Raw genomic sequence first — 17,390 nt, forward strand, 5'->3', positions numbered from 1 at the left:
AATCTAGAGAATTATGAAGAACTACTTCCAAAAGTTATACTCAAATAAATTGAAGAACCTAGAAGAAACTCAGTTGCATAAAAATAACACCAAAAACCAGCAAATGGAGTTACATAAAATTAAGCCTTCCACATAGCAAAGGAAACCAAAAGAGTAAAGAGACAATCTACAGAATAGGAAAAAAAAATTTTACCAACTATACCTCAGACAGAGTTTTTAATCTAAAATATACTGTACAAAGAAGTATAATAAAAATTTTAAAAAGCTTAATCAGGTATGGTGGCATTTCCCTGTAATCCCAGCACTGAGGAGGCTGAGGCAGGAGGATTGCTGCAAATTCTAGGCCAGCCTGGGCTACATAGGTTAAGGCCAGCCTGAACTACAAAGTGAGAACCTATCTCAGAAAACAAAAAGAACAACCAAAAAATTACATCCCTCCAAAACAACCCAATCAAACAAATGGACAACTGAAATGAATAGGTACTTCTCCGAAGAAGTACAAACGGCCAATAAATATGTGAAAAAAGGTTCAGCATCTTTGGCCATTAGAGAAATGCAAATTAAAACAAGACAGATTCCATCTCACTCTAGAAAGAATGGTTATTATCATCAAGAAATCAAAAAACAAAAAATGCTGGTGAAGCTGTGGTAAAAACCCATCTATATTGTTGGTAGGAACATAAATTTGTACAACCACAGCTTTTTACATTCCTCAAAAAAATAAAATAAAATTCTTTTTAGTCCAAGTATACTTCTAGATATCTTCCCAAAAGAGTTAAAAGACATCTCTTATTTTTAAAAAAGACATCATATTACAGTGACACGTGTATAGCAGAACAACCCACAATAGCTAAATATTGGAAATACTCAACAGATGAATGAAGAAAATGTGATATTTAATGGAGTACTACTCAGCTACAAAGGATAAATTTGAGTCATTTGTAGGAAAATGGATGCACCTGGAGACCTTAACATTAAGTGAAATAAACCAGACAAAGAAAATTAAATATTGCATAATTTCTCTTATGTGAGAAACCAAAAGTATAAATAATTTGAAGAGGAAAATAAAAGAGATGATAGGAAGTAAGAGATAGACTGGGTGGCAGTGGGAAGGGAAACTAGGGATGGGAGAAGAGGGGAAGGAGGGCAAGGGAAGTGGAGAGGATATGCCTATGTATCAATTCCCCACGATGAATGCATTCATTATGCATCCCAAACATACACTGACAGAAAAAAGAAAAAAGCCATAATAATGTTGACCTTCAGATAGTTGTACATCTAATGAAGAGATTTCCTATTCTGGACCACTGGAGGTGAACCCTGCTTCATTAGAATATTTTATTATTTCAATACTCAGATAAATTTTATTCACTAGTATTTTGTTAAGAATTTTACATCAAGGGCCGGGGATTTAGCTCAGTGGTTTCGCCGCCTGCTGCACAAACGCAAGGACCAGAGTTCAATCACCAGTACCAAAAAAAAAAAAAATTTACATCAATATTCAAAGTAAAATGTATTTGTTTTTTTTACTTTTGTGGTAGGCTTATGGTATTAATGTTATTATGAGGGTACATAAAATAATTTGTATGTTTCCTTATTTTCCCATACCCTCAATTCATTTAGAGCATAAGTGTTCTTTTCTTGAATGGCTCTATGTGTATGTATATACGTGTGTGTGTGTGTGTGTTTGTGTGTGTACTTGTGAACCCATTTAGATACTGGGGATTATAACTTTAATACCTCCATTAATTGCCTCTATTGCCAATGAACAAAATGTTTCCATCTTTCTAGGGAGAAACATTTAGTGTCTCAAAGTTTTATTAAAAAATACCCATTGTTTAAAAAAATGGATGCAAACTAGGCATAGTGGTGTACACTATAATCCCATATAATAATACATAATCCATATATATAATCCTATATATTATACTTGCACACCTATAATCCCAGCACTCTGGGAGGTTGAGGCAGGAGAACTGCCAGTTAAGAGTGCAGCCCACCAAATCAAAGCAGTCTCTAGCTGAGGTCCAGGGAACCTCCATCATTTTTTCAGACTTGCCATCATCAGCTCCAATTGCTTTCACCTTCCTGTCTGTCGGCACTGCACTCATGCACACACATACATTCACACACATGCACATATACACACATCCACAGGTGCACACACATGAATATGCACATACACACACACACACACACACACACACACGCACGCCCGCGCTTCGTGCACTCACCCCGGACGTGCAGAGGGAATTGGCGTTTGTAAGAGAAGTGCAGACCATGCCGCCCTGGCTTTCCAAGTGTCTGCAACACCCGCCCCCTGCAGGCCATCTCCTGTCTTGGTGGGTTTCCCTCGTAGGTGCAGCTGAGAAGCAGAGCCCCCGCATGCCTGCTGTGTGCGACCCACAGGGATCTCAAGGTCTCTGGGTTGATGCTCGGCCTGCAGCTAAGATGACGGAGCCCGAGCCTGGGGAAACAAGGGCAGACGCCTGGGTTCACCAGAGGGAAGACACGTCAGACGCTAGAGGTGAGGGCAGCCGAGACGTTTATTCGGACACGGGCTCCTGGAGCTGTGACCAGCGGGCACGTACAACTCTTTGGCTTGTGTGTGTGTAGGTGATATCGACCTACGGTTTGCACTGGGCCAGGAGACCAAGGGCGTCTGCCTTCCCACGTGGCACCCCTCTGTCTCCGCTCTTTCCTCCCTCTTTCATCCTCCTTCCGTTGGCTTCTCCCCGTCTCCCCCATCCCGCCCCGTCGATCTCCCCCACTCCCCAGCTTCATGCTCCCGAGCCTCCATCCTGGGCAGGCGCGCACACCACACTGAGGCCGCTGCTGGGCGCGCGCGCACGGGGCTGCTGGACTGCGGTCGGAGCGCAGCGCCCCCACATGCCCTGGCCTGTGGCAGGGCCTGGAGTCCCGGGCGCACCCGCGCTCTCCTGGGTGGGCGCTCTGCGCTCGGGGAAGCAGAAGCTGCACGTCTCCACCGGTTCGGGCGACGCGCCTAGAGCGCCGCCAGTTTTCGTCACGGGGTCTGTGGGGACAGGAAGGGCGTCGGCTGGCGCGGGGGTGGGGGAGACTCTGCACCCCTCCCTCCGACCACCTGTCCTGAATAGTCCCCCCCATCTAGGAACCAAGGGCCAGCCCGGGCCACCAGAGGATCGCCCCACTGTGTGTTGTGACCAAGGCAGACAGCTTTCAAATTTTGACTCTCAGCTCTGCTCGCGCCCCAAACCAGCCAATCCCCCTTGCACCCCACCCCCCACCCCCACTCCTCAGTCCCTGCAGGGCGACCTCCACCTCCTAGTCTTGTCTCCTGGAGTCTGCCTCCTGGGAAGATGGTGGGGGCCACGTGCACCCACCTGTCCCCCTCCCAGGTGTTTTAAGGTGGTTTTAGCCATCCTGTAAAATGCGCCCTGCACCTCTCCTGGAAACAGGGCAAAAAGCTGTCCCTGCAGAAGCAAGAGCAGAGACCGATTGCAGGGATAACCCAAGGCTTGTTTAAACACTCACTGTGGGAGGACTTGTCTTGGGCTCTGCCCAGCTCTGTCGGGGGCTGGCTGGAGAGTACATCACCCCTCCTCTTGAGGAAACAGGCCACCACCACCAGGAAGCAGCAGATGATGGCACAGAGACAGAGCCCCAGTGTGCAGTAGACCAGAGCCAGCTGGTCATTGCTCAGCTTTGGTCCTAGAGGTGCTGCAAGACAGCATGACATCCTGGTTTCAGGAGAAACCTCACTCTCCAGGGCCTTCCCTGAAGTCCTGTCCCCTTAAGCCAGCAGCCACTATCCACCATCCCTAGCCCAGGTACCCACAGGCCCTCAATGCCATGATCTTCTTCTCTTTAGGCTAAGCAATCCATATGGCCAGCTCCAGCCCTGGCCTGTTGCAGGCGCATCTGGCTGATGGAATGGTGGATTCCTTTCCTGACCTAAGGCCTGGCTGACATGCTTTCTGGATCCTAGAGGATTTGACTCCTTCCACCCTATACTGATAGTAACTTCTCCCAAGACCTCAAAGCTGGACACATCTGGAGCTGGCCCCTTCTGTTGTCTCCACTTACTGAACAGCTCCAGAGGTGGATGGATCAAAGCATGGACAGTAATCCAGGGGAAAATGTCATGTGTCCAATGAGAAGCCTTTCTGGGTGAGCTTACACTTTGGGAGCAGGGCCAGGGGGATTGAGCCTGAGGTACAGCTGGAACCAAGAGGGAACTGGAAAAGAGCCTCCAGTGAATGCCAGAGGAAGACCCAGCTCAGGACCAAAGCCCACCCTTGACACTTCTTTTAATCCCAAATTCTGGTCCCTGGAATTGAGGCATGTCCTCCAGTGGCAGCAAACCTATGGCACACGTGCCACACTGGGGTGTTTATCACTGAAAGCTCTAAAAGGCTCTCCATCACTGTGAGTAGAGGAACCGCTGAATCTGATGTAACATAATATACTCATGCTTGATGGGGAGCACCTTTTGGGCCATTCCATGTGCCAGACACTTTCTATAAAATACTCTCCTTAATCCTCCTGCTCCAACAGAGGAGCAGTTACACCTATTTTAAAATGAGATGCAATTTATATACCATCAAGCTCACCATTTTAAAGTACACACTTTGGTGGTTTATAACACATTCACAAGATGCTCACCCATCTCCATTGTCTAATTTGAGACATTCCTGTCACCCAGAAACAACCCCTGCCCCGTAAGCAGTCACTCATCACCCATTCTCCCCTCATCACTGGCAACACTCTGCTCTCTGTCCCTGTGGGTATATGTGTTCTGGATACTTCACATAAATGGAACCAACATGATGTGGCCTTTTGTGTCTGGCTTCTGTCACTTGGCTTGGCATCATGTGTCCAAGGCCCACCTGTGCAGGGTCACATATTCATTTGTGTGTGGCTGAGTAATAGTCTGTCGTTTGGACAATACCACATTTTGTTCATCCATTTACCAGTTGTTGGGCATTTGAGTTGTTGCTCCCTTTTGGCAACTAGAAAACTGCTATGAGCACACACGTACAAGTCATTGCACGGATGTTTGTTCCCAGTTTTGGGGGGTCTGTGCCTAGGAGGAGCATTGCTGGATCATAAGATGCCTTAACTTTTTAAGGAACTTCCAGAGTACCATGCACAGCACCCCCACCATTTCAATCACTCCATTTTGCACATGACACATTGTTCACATTGTTCCCGGTCTTAGACCTGCAACTGGAAGCAGACCTGAGCAACTCCCCCACACCAGTGCTCCAGATCAGCATGTCAGACAGAGGTCACACCAGGCCAGTGCTGCCCCTCACTTGTGCACATAGTCTACACCACAAGAGTTCATAAAGACGGGGCTGACAGGACTCCTACTGCTTATCTGGCAGAAGTAGACAGGAGTCTGAATGAGTTGGCATCGCCATGTTTACTGCCCTTCATGTCCTGAGCCCAAGGAGGAGGGGAAGAGAGGGAACTCAGCCCCTACCCGATGGGCCATCCCCCAAATGCTGTGGCTCACGATGTAGTACTGTACATCTGGAGCCTGGGGCTCTGCTCCCACTGGCCTGTGGTGCATACTGGCTAGATCAATGAGGGAAAGTTGGCAGAATTCACAGCAGAGACAGAATGCCAGCCATAAGACTATTCCTGAGTGGAAATAGGTTGCTGTGTTGACCCAAGGAGAAGACCTGAAAACATGCTTTCACCATGAGGTTTAAACACCAGGACCACACTCTGCAACTGTGACAGTGAGTGTTTAGAGCCAAGCTTCCAGGGACTCTGTCCCCAGCACTACCATTTCTGGCCCCATGAAAGACCTCAAGGGAGAGCAGCAGACCTGCCCAACTGAACCCCATTACTCCAGAACAGTGAGAGATAATAAAATTGCTGTGAATTTTAGGGCACTAAACTTCAGGTAGCTTTACATGCCATGATGGTTGACCAGCACAGAGCCCTTTGCCCCTGAGGGAGTCCCTGCCTTTCTTTGCTCCTCCTGCCCAGACCAATGATTTGAGTTTTCCTGTTAGGAACAAAATTAGTTCCTGTTTGGAGACCTGCCCATAAGATATTCTTTTCAAAGCCTCTGGGCTAGGAGGAAAAATACACATTAAAACAACAACAAAAAAGTCATTTTCTACCTGTCACGCAAGGATATCAGAAAACAGGGACCTTAAGTATTTTTGAGGGGCCATTTGGGACCACCTCTCACCATTTCAGATGTACTTTCCTGATTTCAGTTGACTGTCAGTTTCACATATGGGGTTATGTCCTCCCAAATATACACAGATATTCACTGCAGCACTGTTCACAATAATCAGACTCAACACAGCCTGTGAGGCATACACAGTCACTAAAATGAACAAGGTGGGTCCACGTGTCTTGAGATGCAACAATCACCAGGAGCGACACAGCAAGGTAGGCACTCTGACGCCACCATGGTGAAGAGACATAAATGTGCCTCCATATAAGATTATGTTGGAAGACCAGACAAGAAACTGCTAATTTGCATTGCTTCTGGGGAACCTTGGGTGTCAGGTGAGACCCATGCATACCTGTTATTTTTAAGCCAATACTGTATTTGTTTTGTTTTTTCTCTTTTGCATTTTGTTTTTAAGAACTGTTTTCAAAGCCAACTCTCTCACCTAAGAATAGAATTTCCCTGGCCTGCCACTGCCATGGCTCAGGCTCAGGATGTCCATGTCAGCTGCATTCCAGTTCACCTCTCCTTTAGGGCTTCACACAGGAAACCTTGCAGCCCCAGTCCAGCTTGAGCTCAGGTGGGTGCATGGGGCGTGGGGGGCACCTGTTGCCACAACTGAATGTGGTGTTGGACATTGTACTCTATTTCTTTGTGACTCCATTTCCTCATCTGTAAAATGGGGTCAGATATTCCTGTTCCTCAGCATCACTTTACATCAGTGAGATAATACATGTGAATCCATAGGAGGCCACAAGGTCTGGATGGGAAATTCCAGAAAACCGCCAAGTGGTCCAAGGCCTCTCTTCTCAGCTAGCCATGGGGAAGGAACCTGAGAGGAAGAAGTGGATGGAGGGTGGCTGGGCAGAGCCTTGGGAACCCTAGTGCTGGTGCCTGGCTTGGGGGTCCCCTCCTTCCCAAGAGACTCTGGGAGCTTCATGTCTACCTGGCACCCTGGGCTCCCTTCCACCCTCTGCGCTTCTCTGCTTCCCTCCTGCATTGTCTCTCCTTCCTCCAAGTTCTATGCATATTGGATGATGTTTAGTTGAATGTATGATGCAGAGGGGTTTCCTGTATGAGCCAGCAGCAGCCTCCTATTAGGTCTCAATTGGCCTTCCCTGCAGAGGAACCCACTGCTGTGTGTGTGTGTGTGTGTGTGTGTGTGTGTGTGTGTGTAAGTTGGTAAGTGAGTGGGAGGGTGGCAACAGCCCTCACATTTAGGGTGTGGACTTTCACCAAAACCCCAGTTTCCAGAATGTCACATCCCCTACTCCATCTACCTCTGGGATCCCTTAGTTTTTCTGGGCCTACTTCTCCTGGAGTGATTCTACCCTGCTGGAGGGAGGAGGTTGTCCTGGCTGTACCAGTGCTCCTGTTTCCAGCCCTCTGCCAGCCACCTGCTGGCCTACCGTGGGCCAAGTCTCTCCAGTGCCTCCCTGGAGCCCATATCCTACTTCAGCTGCTGCCTTTTTTTACTTTCTTTTTTTTTTTTGTACCGAGGATCAAACTTGGGTCCTTCTGCTTGTGAGGGAGGCAGCGGAACCACTGATCTAAATCCCCAGCCCAGCTGCTGCTTTTTCTTTGGCTCTACTCACAGACTAATCTCTTCTTCCCTCTCTGTCACTCACCCATCTCAGCAGGTCCCAGGACCTTGGCTTCAGCCCTGGGGAGTGTTGTCCTGCTTCCACTGTGACAGTCCAAGGACAGCCAGAACAACAAAAAAAAGGAAACCCTTTAGGCCCAGAGACAAACAGAAACCAAATAATAAAACCAGCACTGAGGCTACCCTGTCCTGTTCTAGATTTCAAAATAAATGAAACCTTGATAAGTTCCTGGACCAATGCCATGTGAACCCTTGACCCTGGTAGCACTGATCACTAAGGTCTGAGCCAGGTCTGGACTTAAAACCATGATCCTTACACAGAGAACTGCTTGGTTCTTACCAGGAATTACTGTTGAAGAAATCACAGGCAGTCATCATTGTGGACTAAGCTCCTGTACTGGCTGCAACAAGCCAGGCTAAATATCAAAATGGAGTCACTCACGCTAAACTTCCATGTCACCATGCTGAAACCAAGCTGTTCTGACTTTCTGAGAAATCAAGATCAGAGACTTATCAGCCAAATTACTCAAACAGAAATTTCCCGATACATCATGTACAGGTACAAGCACCCAATAATAAATGTAAATGTATTGTTTACCTAAAATTTACCAATAAAAGAATTTAAGGAAAAAAATTTTTAAAAAGAAATTTCCTCTGTTTTAATCTCCCACACAAAAGTTGACCTGGAGTAACTTGATGTTAATCAATCAATTCTCTTTCTATTATTCTGCCTCGATGTCCCTACCTTACAAGGAATGAAACTTTGAAACAACCAATCTGCTTGTTCTATTTCGGCTCACCTCATTGGAATATTTATTCTATTTTATGGAATGAAGTGTTGTTTGATTCTAGAACCAAAAATAAAGCCAGTTAGGATTGTTAAATTAATTGCTGTCATTTTATCCTTTGACAGGACCAACTGCAAACCTATTCATCTCAGGTCACGGTGCTTCCTTCACTTCAAATGCTGACTGTGCTTGCTTGTTGGCCTGGAATCTCACACCCACCCAGCATCTCACTTGACCTCCCTCCAAATTCAACACCATGGCCCTCTGGCTCCCACCTCCTCTCCTCCCTGGGCCTCCATTCCACTGCTTCTGGCCAGTTCACATTTCTGTCTGGCAAAGTCAGGCTCACTTGAGTCAGAGGACTGAGGACCCGGCAGATGGCTGTGCTAAGCAGGAGGGCAGAGGAAGAGTTCAGGCTTGTTGGCATCAAGGACCATGAGAGAGGAGTTTGAGGCCAGTGGCGGGGCGGGCGGGGCGGGCGGGGCGGGGAGCCCACAGCCCTCCTTGCCCACAGTTGGAGCAGAGGAGGCCACCAGGGGCTGGATGAGGGGCTTTGGGGGCAGCTCATCTTGCTTTTAGACTCCTCTCCCTAGAAGTATAAGCAGATCACAGTGTTGTTTTAAGCCAGTTACAGCAGCCACAGGAAGCTAAGACAGCTCACCCGGTGAGGGCAGCTGGCCCTTGTGTGCAAGGAATGGTCTTCACACTCAGCAAACCCAGAGTCACTTAGCTTGGGAGGGCCCCATGAGGTAGGTGCCCTCATAATCATCACAGGTGGGGAGAGATGGACACAAGCAGTCACCAGAAGGTGAGGCTGGAACCCACCTATAGGGAGCGGGCCAAGGGTCACTCAGGAAACCACCTGCCAGTCTTAGCCTGGGCCCCAAGGGAACCCATGGATGGAATCTAGGGGCTTTGTGACTTGGCGGCAATATTTCCAGATCCCCCTGAAGCAGTTTCAGAGAGCCCTAAACATCTTTTGTGCTTATCATTAGTTTGAACACACTGTTGTCATTGGTCACTACTTGGAGTTGGTTCTCTTAAGGCATGGACACAGAAGCACCTTGTTTTTTTTTGGTGGTGATGGTACTGGGGATCGAACCCAAGCAGCTATATCCCCAACCCTTTTTAAAATTTTTATTTTGTTTTTGCTTTTGTTTTTTGCAACAGGGTCTTGCTAAATCACCCAGGCTAGGTTTGAATTTACCATCCTCCTGCCTCAGCCTCCCAGAGTACGGGATTATAGGTATGCACCACCACTCCCACCTATCATTACAATCTGTTCCACATTTTCTCTATTTTTTTTTTTTTGGTACCGGGGATCGAACTCAGGACCTTATGCTTGCAAGGCAGGCAGCAGAACCACTGAGATAAATCCCCAGCCCAATCTGTTCCACATTTTGATAACTGTATCTCAGCATCAATAGTTTCCTTGTTACCCTATAGGTGCTTCAGCTTGTTTCCAAGGCATCTGAGGCAGAGAGCAGATTCAAGGGCTTTCACACCCAACTTCTAATCTCAAACTCATCAGTAGCCTCCCCAAACTGATTGATAGCCTCCAGTATTGCCAGAAATAGCCTCTCCCAGGGTACCTGATGCCATCACCACCATTCTTGCCCCAGGGGCAATGAGGGAGACCTCCCGACAACTGCCTCTGGTCCTGTCACTCCTCCCAGCAAGATGGGACATCTATTCCCCAATCCCTCTTCAATCTGGTGGCTTTGTGACTTGTTTGAGTGACAGCACAGTGGTAGTTCCCACACAAGTTCCCAGCCTAGATGGCAAGAGGCCATGTGTATTTCTGTCCCTTACTTTCCTGTCATTGTCATCACAAGGACGTACCTGGCCAGCCCCTGGTTACAGGAGGAGGATGAGGACACATGGAGCAGAGCCACTGCATGAGCCAGCCTGACATAGCCAACACTAGCAACCTCAATTCGTAAGGATTTGTAAGCCACTGAGTATGGGGACAGTTTGTTACACAACATGGGCTGCTAACAGAAAACAGACAAGAGTCAGAGATGACAGGAATCACGTAGAACCTAGGCCTGGAAACCTCCATTATCAGGTGCGCCAACCCCACTCTTTAGCCTTGTGGCACTGAGGCCTGGCCTTGTGGCGATGATGTCACACAAGAAAGTCACAGTAAAGGAAAAAACCAATCAGCCCTTCAGGAACTTAGGCCTATTCTCTCTCCACAGATGGGCCACGAGCAGTTCCAAAGTCACTTCAAGTCTCCATGGCTCCTCAAAGCAGCCCCTTCCACCCTCTAGACATCACTGAGCAGAGTGGGTGAGCCAGTAGGCATTTGCTGGAAGGATCAATTAGATTATTTCTAATGCCTGGTACTCAGTAGATGCCCAGCTCAGCAGGACACTGTTTTTCATGTCCAATGTGGCCATAAACTTTTTATCTTTTCCTTCTTATGCTTAGGAAGTTTCGACCTGCTCAGCTGAGGAGAGTAGGGGAAGAATACTAAGTCTCAGTTGGACAGGAGAAGTACCATAACTTCTGGTGTTTCATTAAACCATGGGTCAACTTTAGATAATAATAATGTACTATACATTTCAAAAAAGTTAGAAAAAAGTTTTGATTTCACCACAAAGAAATGATAAATATTTGAAGAGATAAACTTTTCCAGATTTGACCATTACAAAATGTATACATGTATCAAAACAGCCCATGGTACACCATAAATATGTATAATTTTTGTGTCAATTAAAATACATACATTTTCTTTTTAAAAAAAGAACTTACATGGTCCTGGCAGCCCTGATCATGAGGCTCCCACTCACTATCCAGGTCCTTTCTTCTGCTCTCTTCTTGTCCACAGACTTCTGGAAATTTTGTCTAAATTGTTTTCCTCTCCTGGGATGGCTGCCCTGGCCTCTGGCCATCTGCTGGACTCTGTGCTCCCTAAAATGCAGACTCTTCTTATCCCACCCACCCTCATGCCTCATGCTGGCTGATCTCAGTGGCTTACCTGGACCTGTCTCCGAGCCTCTGTGCTCCGATCCCTGGGACCGTCCCAAGTTATCAGACCTGGTGTCCACCTCCCCAGCCTGCTGTCTCCAGACCTCTGGAGGGAGGTTCCCTTGGTTTCGTAGCTTGTTCTCACAGAAATGTGCACACTGCTTGGGGTGCTGCCCGCAGATGGAGATGCAGCTGATGCAGTCTCTCAGGAGATGGTCATAATACTTGCCTTGCTCCTTGCGGCAGCTGAGGGACTCTGGGAGACAGAAATGCATGATCCAACTGGATGATATAGGCTGCAAAAGCTCTGGCCTGGCCTCAAAGAACATCAAAATAAAACGAAACAAGCAGTCCAATTCTCAAAAAGCAATTCCAGAATAATCCAAATATTTTTACAATAAACAAATTGAAGGCTATGCATCACCCTCGAACTACTATTCTAGCTGCACTGCCCACATTTTGATATTTAGTATTTTCTCTTACCTAGTTCAAAATGACTTTTATTTTTTATTTTTATTTCTTCTTTGACCTATAGATTCTTTAAAGGTGCATTTTCTAGTTTCCAAACATATGAAGATTTTTTATTTATCTTTTAAAATTGATATCTAGATTATTACATTGTCATATGAAATCTTTGCTTGCCTTTTTCAAACCTCTTCAAGGAAAAAATGTGTTTCAAATTAGCATAACGAACATGGAAGGAAAGCCAGAATCCTTGTTGGCAAGTTGGGAGAGGGGGGGTGGGAGGAACGTGGAAAAACTCAAATTAATAGTGCTTCTTCTGTCTTAAAAATCAGTGAGAATGGCAGCTGGTTAAACAAGTATTGGTGCCAATGGACAGAGGTCAAGTCAACTAAAGCGCAAGCACATCTACCTCCAGGGAGCACAAGAAACCCAACTCTGTGAGCATAAAAGAAATATATTGGAGGGCTGAGGTATGGCTCAGTAGCACAGCACTTGTCCAGCATACATGAGGCCCTAAGTGCCAGTCCCAGCATGGGGTGGAGGAACAGAGAAAAAGAAAAGGAATCTATTTGAGATAATCATTTACCTTCTGGAAAGCCTCGGAATGTTTTTACTTTCCAACTCAATCAAAAAAATGAACAAGTGTAATGAATAGACACTTCACAGAAAAATAAGTACAAATGTCCATTAAATAATATGAAGAAATGTTCAATCACTGGCCATTAGAGAAACACGAATTAAAACAACTTTGAGATTCCATCTTACCTCAGAAAGAATGTCTATCATCAAGAAATCAAATTATCACAATGCTAGAAACTGCAGGGAAAAATGAACTCTTCTACACTGTTGGTGGGAATGTAAGCTACTACAACCTCTATGGAAATCAGTATGGAAATTCCATAAAAAACTAAAAATAGAAATTTCATTTGATCCAGCTGTTCCCTCTCTAAGTATCTTCCCAAAAGAGCTAATGACATCATGTTACAGACATATATGCATGCCCACATTTACAGCAGCAGAATTCATAATAGCTAAATTTTGAGAGCAGCCTATAGGTCCATCAACAGATGAATGGATAAAGAAAACAACATATTTACACATAATGGAGTAATACTTTGCCATTAAAAGGATAAACTTCAGTCATTTGTAGGAAAATGGATGTGCCTTGACACCATAATGTTAAGAGAAATAAACCAGACACACAAGATGAAGTATTGCATTGTTTTGCTTACATGAAAGACCCAGAGTAAAAATAGAGAGAAAAATAAAAGATAGGTAGGAGGAAGTAGGCAGAAAGATCATTCTCAAAGGAGAAAGGGATCAAGAGATGGAGGGGAGAGGGAGGAAAGGGATGAGAGATGAAAAAATGAATCAGGATGTGTTATGCACATGTACCCATTGTACACAAAGAATGTAAACATTATGTTCTACAAACATGTACAAAGAAAGGAAAAGGATCAAAGGATGGATGGAGGGGTGAGGGAGGAAAGGGAAAAGGGATGAAAAAGGAATTAAGATGTGTTAAGTACATGTACCAACTTCACACAAGGAATGTAAACATTATGTACTACACACATGTACGACCAAACTAAAATGTTTTAAAAAGAAAAAAGAGTGCCGGGGATTTGGCTTAGTGGTTCCGCCGCCTCCCTTGAAAGTGCAAGATCCCGAGTTTGATCCTCAATACCAAAAAGAAAAGAGAGAAAAGAATAATTTTACTTTCCCAAGGTAAGTTTCCATTATCTTTAAGATTCTGTTAGGGCCAGGGATTTAGCTCAGTGGTTCTGCCGCCTGCCTCGCAAGTGCAAGGTCCTGAGTTTGATCCCCAATACAAAAAAAAAAATCAGTTGGGCATAGAAAATAAATAAAACCCTGATTCTTGAATTCAGAAAGTCATTATTAAAAAAAAGATTCTGTTTATGTGAAATGTGACTCACACACAGAGTTGAATAGCACATTTCAGAGGCACTGTAGGATAGCGGCATATAATACAGACATCAAAGCCAGGCAGTCTTGGTGATGTCCTTGCTCCGCCACTTGTAGGCTATGTCACCTTAACTCTCCATGCTTCAATTTTTTTCATTCCCAAGAGAGGAACAATGATAATGCTGACTTCTCAGTCAGGGTTCACTGGAAGAGCTGAAACACCCAGCACTGTGCTTGGTGCATAGTACCTGCTCAGTTAATGGAAGGCTTGACCAGAATAGTCATTTGAGCATCTCTACAATGGAGACACACACACACACACACACACACACACACACACACACATCCTTGACAGAGTAGATACCAGAAAGATCATGGAACTGGGGCTTCAGGGAGGACTCAAGGGCCCCAACGGGCCTGCCCTGCGCTTCACAGCACTTGCACCATCACTCATGTTGCCCAAATACTGTTCTCAGGGTTTCTGTGACCTCCCACCTGCCTCAGAGGTCACAGACATGGCTGCTGCAGGTGGTACCTGAATGCCTCAGACCTCATAGCTTGCCTGCACCTCAGGATTTTGGCATTCCTTATCATGTCTTCCCCCACTCCACCTTTTTCCATGTTGGTCCCTCCTCCAAGACACTCTTCCCTCTCACGTGACTTCTGCACTCTATTATCTCTGAACCAGCCACCACTCACCCTCCATGGTATGCTCCCATCATCCAACTGTGACTTCTTATAGTACTTACCCTTTCTACCTTGAAAGGCAGTCATTTCTCTCATTAGAGGACAACTTCCTTGAAGGGTCAGGCCAGATTCCTATTTTCATGGAACTAAAGGATTCCATTTATATTTAGGAGATGAAACAATGAAAGTTCTAATCGATCAATGCATGGTGGTTCAGGGCCATGGTTTTAGAGTCAGAATCCTGAGTTTAAATTCTCACATTTTCACTCTCAACTATGTGATCCAATCAACTATGTAAGCCAGTCAGACCCTCTGTGAGCCCCACTCTGTGTGTATTTACAAAATACTATGTGTCAGGCACTGTGCTAGGCTCAAGTTAGAAGTGGCTCTTTCCCTCAGAAAGTGTGGTCTGGTGGCTGAGTCAGACATGAAATAAGTGCCCACCAAAGCCCATAAGAGTAAATTGCAAAAGATCTATCAAGAAAAAAAATTATAAAAGAAAAGAACAATGAGCCACAGATACTTTTTATGACAATTACAGAAAAGTAGGTATGGCCTAAGTATTAGACTACATTAAGAAATTGTTGTGGGAGCAATGAGATGTTGAGTTTGTTTTTGAGGTCCTGTGTGTTAGGGATTCGTGGGTTAGTATTTACAGGTAAAGTGATATGAGGTCTTAATTTTCTTTAAAATATATGTCAAAAAATTGGGAAATTAAAAGATTTTTTTTATGCTGATGAGACATACACAGAGGTTTGTCATGCTATTCTTTCTCTGTGTTTGTGTATGTTTGGTAATTTTTAAATAAAAAGTTTTATAAGAAGGTGACAACAGAGAAGGACAAAAAAGAGCCTAATTGCTACTGGGTAGTCAGAGGATAATTGGCTGAGACCTGAAGGGTAAGTAGGAGGGAGTTAAGGGAAGATGAATGAGGAATGTGCATTACAGGCAGAGAAGAGAATGCAACATGTTCAGAAAGCTGGTATGTGGCAGGGCAGCCAGAGCAGAAAGGTCCAGGGTAAAGAGGTGCCATATTGTGAATTTTTTCCCCCACCACTGAAAGCAAGGGGCTAACAGGAGCTCAGGGGGAATGAAGTGGTGTGGTTCACTGTCCCCAGGCTCTGGCCCAGAACTCACTGCAGAAGGCTGCACAGGTGTGCTGGCTCCGATTGCTGCAGGCTGACTTGCAGGAGATGCAGCTGCTTAGCAAGTTGTCCCAGTACTGCTCTTCGGGGCAGGGCCCCATAGCCACTACTGGCCACAGGCCCTGTGGAACTGAGAGATAGGAAGGAGTGTGAGGGCAGCTGATGTGCTAGTGGGCACCCAGGCAGCTTCTTCTGCCAACATCCCAGAGGCATCCCCTCTGTCTCAGTAGGCAGGGGCAGCCAGACAAAGCTGGCTCCAATGCCCACTGCACTCAGTGGGAGACCTAGGGGTGCCACTTCACCTCTTTAGCCTCAGTACCCTCCCCACTCCCCCTCTTCTAAGGGCCCCTAACTTCTCACATTGGCTGCACCCTGCCTGGTCCTTCTCTCTCCTTTCTTTCACCCTCCCTTGACCTGCCACAAGATCTTTGCATAGGATACTCCCATTGCACACTCTCTTCCCTTGCAACCCTCCTCATCCTTGAGATCTCTATTCAGACCCCACTTCCTCAGGGAAGGCTTCTGACTCTCCCTCACACTATGCCAAGTACCTTCCACACATTCATAGTGTTCACTTTCCTTTTATGAGTGTGGTTATTTCACACCGTCTCCAACACTAATGGTGGGCATCATGTAGTGGGGCCTATGCCTAAATTTTTGTTCATTGCTGGGTTCTTAGGACCTAGATAGTGCTTAGGAAATACCAGGTGCTTGAGAAAACTTCCAGGAAGGTGGCAAGTGATGAATGAACAGCAGAGAAAGAGCCTCTCCTAGATTCAGTGTCCAGATGCTGGAATATAGCAATGTGCAGAAGAGAAGGGGAGTCCCCAGGACCCAGAAAGGATATGAAGCAAGAACTGAAGCCCATGGGGAGAGCGAAGAGAAAGATTTCAATGAAGAAGAAGGAGGTGGCAAGTGGGGCTTTCCCCCTGAACCCTGGCTCACTGTGTGGAAGGGGTGGCTCAAACCTGCAGTCACACTGTGACTCCTAGTAACCCCAGAGGCCTCCACAGAGAATATGTACCAGTGGAACAGAGCAGTGGACACAGTGGACTCTGATAGCTGGTGAGTTATTTGGGATCAGACACACCCCAGGAGAGGGTGATTGGCCAGTAGCCATCTTGGAAAGGAGCCAACTGAGTTCAGAATGCAGAGCAGCTGCAGGCTAACTCCATCTAGCAGCTGCCATCTAGTACTGCTGAGTTAAATCAGCCGGAGGTCAAAGAACCAAGTTCCAGCTGGCAAGAGGCACACGGTGTATCTGGAACAAATCAGGTCCCAGCCTCACAGCTAGAAACCAGCCTTAACTTTAGTAGAACTAAAGATGCAGGCTTACTGGGATTATCCACTACTCTGCCATAAATCTATGACTGACTTGGTGGGATTAATCAACACAGATCTGGGCTCTATCTGCTCACTCTTTCTACTAGTGACAACAGAGATGCACCTTGAGGTAGACTTTTTTCTTATTTTGTCTTTTTTTTTCTTTTCTTGTTTTTGTTTTTATTTTTTCTTGACCATTCTTGTTTTTATATGAGTGTGAACATTGTTTCTAGTTTTGTTGCTGTTATTTTTGTTCTTGTTATTCTTTCTTCTCTCTTTCCCTCCTGTCTTCACCACTTTCT

General features: G+C 45.9%; 1 protein-coding gene across 1 annotated transcript in view; it reads right to left on the reverse strand.

Annotated features, from left to right (window-relative positions):
* Positions 1-2,528: 2,528 nt before the first annotated feature.
* Tnfrsf13b (TNF receptor superfamily member 13B) overlaps positions 2,529-17,390 on the reverse strand; it is a 42,897-nt gene continuing 28,035 nt past the window's right edge. Inside the window, exons 2-5 of the mRNA XM_013067030.3 lie at positions 15,758-15,895; positions 11,553-11,798; positions 3,514-3,699; positions 2,529-3,034 (exon numbers count right to left, since the gene is read on the reverse strand). Of these exons, the coding sequence (XP_012922484.3) occupies positions 2,781-3,034; positions 3,514-3,699; positions 11,553-11,798; positions 15,758-15,866 (795 nt within the window). The 5' untranslated portion in view covers positions 15,867-15,895 and the 3' untranslated portion in view covers positions 2,529-2,780. The remainder of the gene's footprint in view (positions 3,035-3,513; positions 3,700-11,552; positions 11,799-15,757; positions 15,896-17,390) is intronic.

This window comes from Heterocephalus glaber, unplaced genomic scaffold (assembly GCF_053883595.1).
Source record: "Heterocephalus glaber isolate CG9 unplaced genomic scaffold, H.glaber_assembly_v1.0 deba00001813, whole genome shotgun sequence".
NCBI lineage: Eukaryota > Metazoa > Chordata > Mammalia > Rodentia > Bathyergidae > Heterocephalus > Heterocephalus glaber.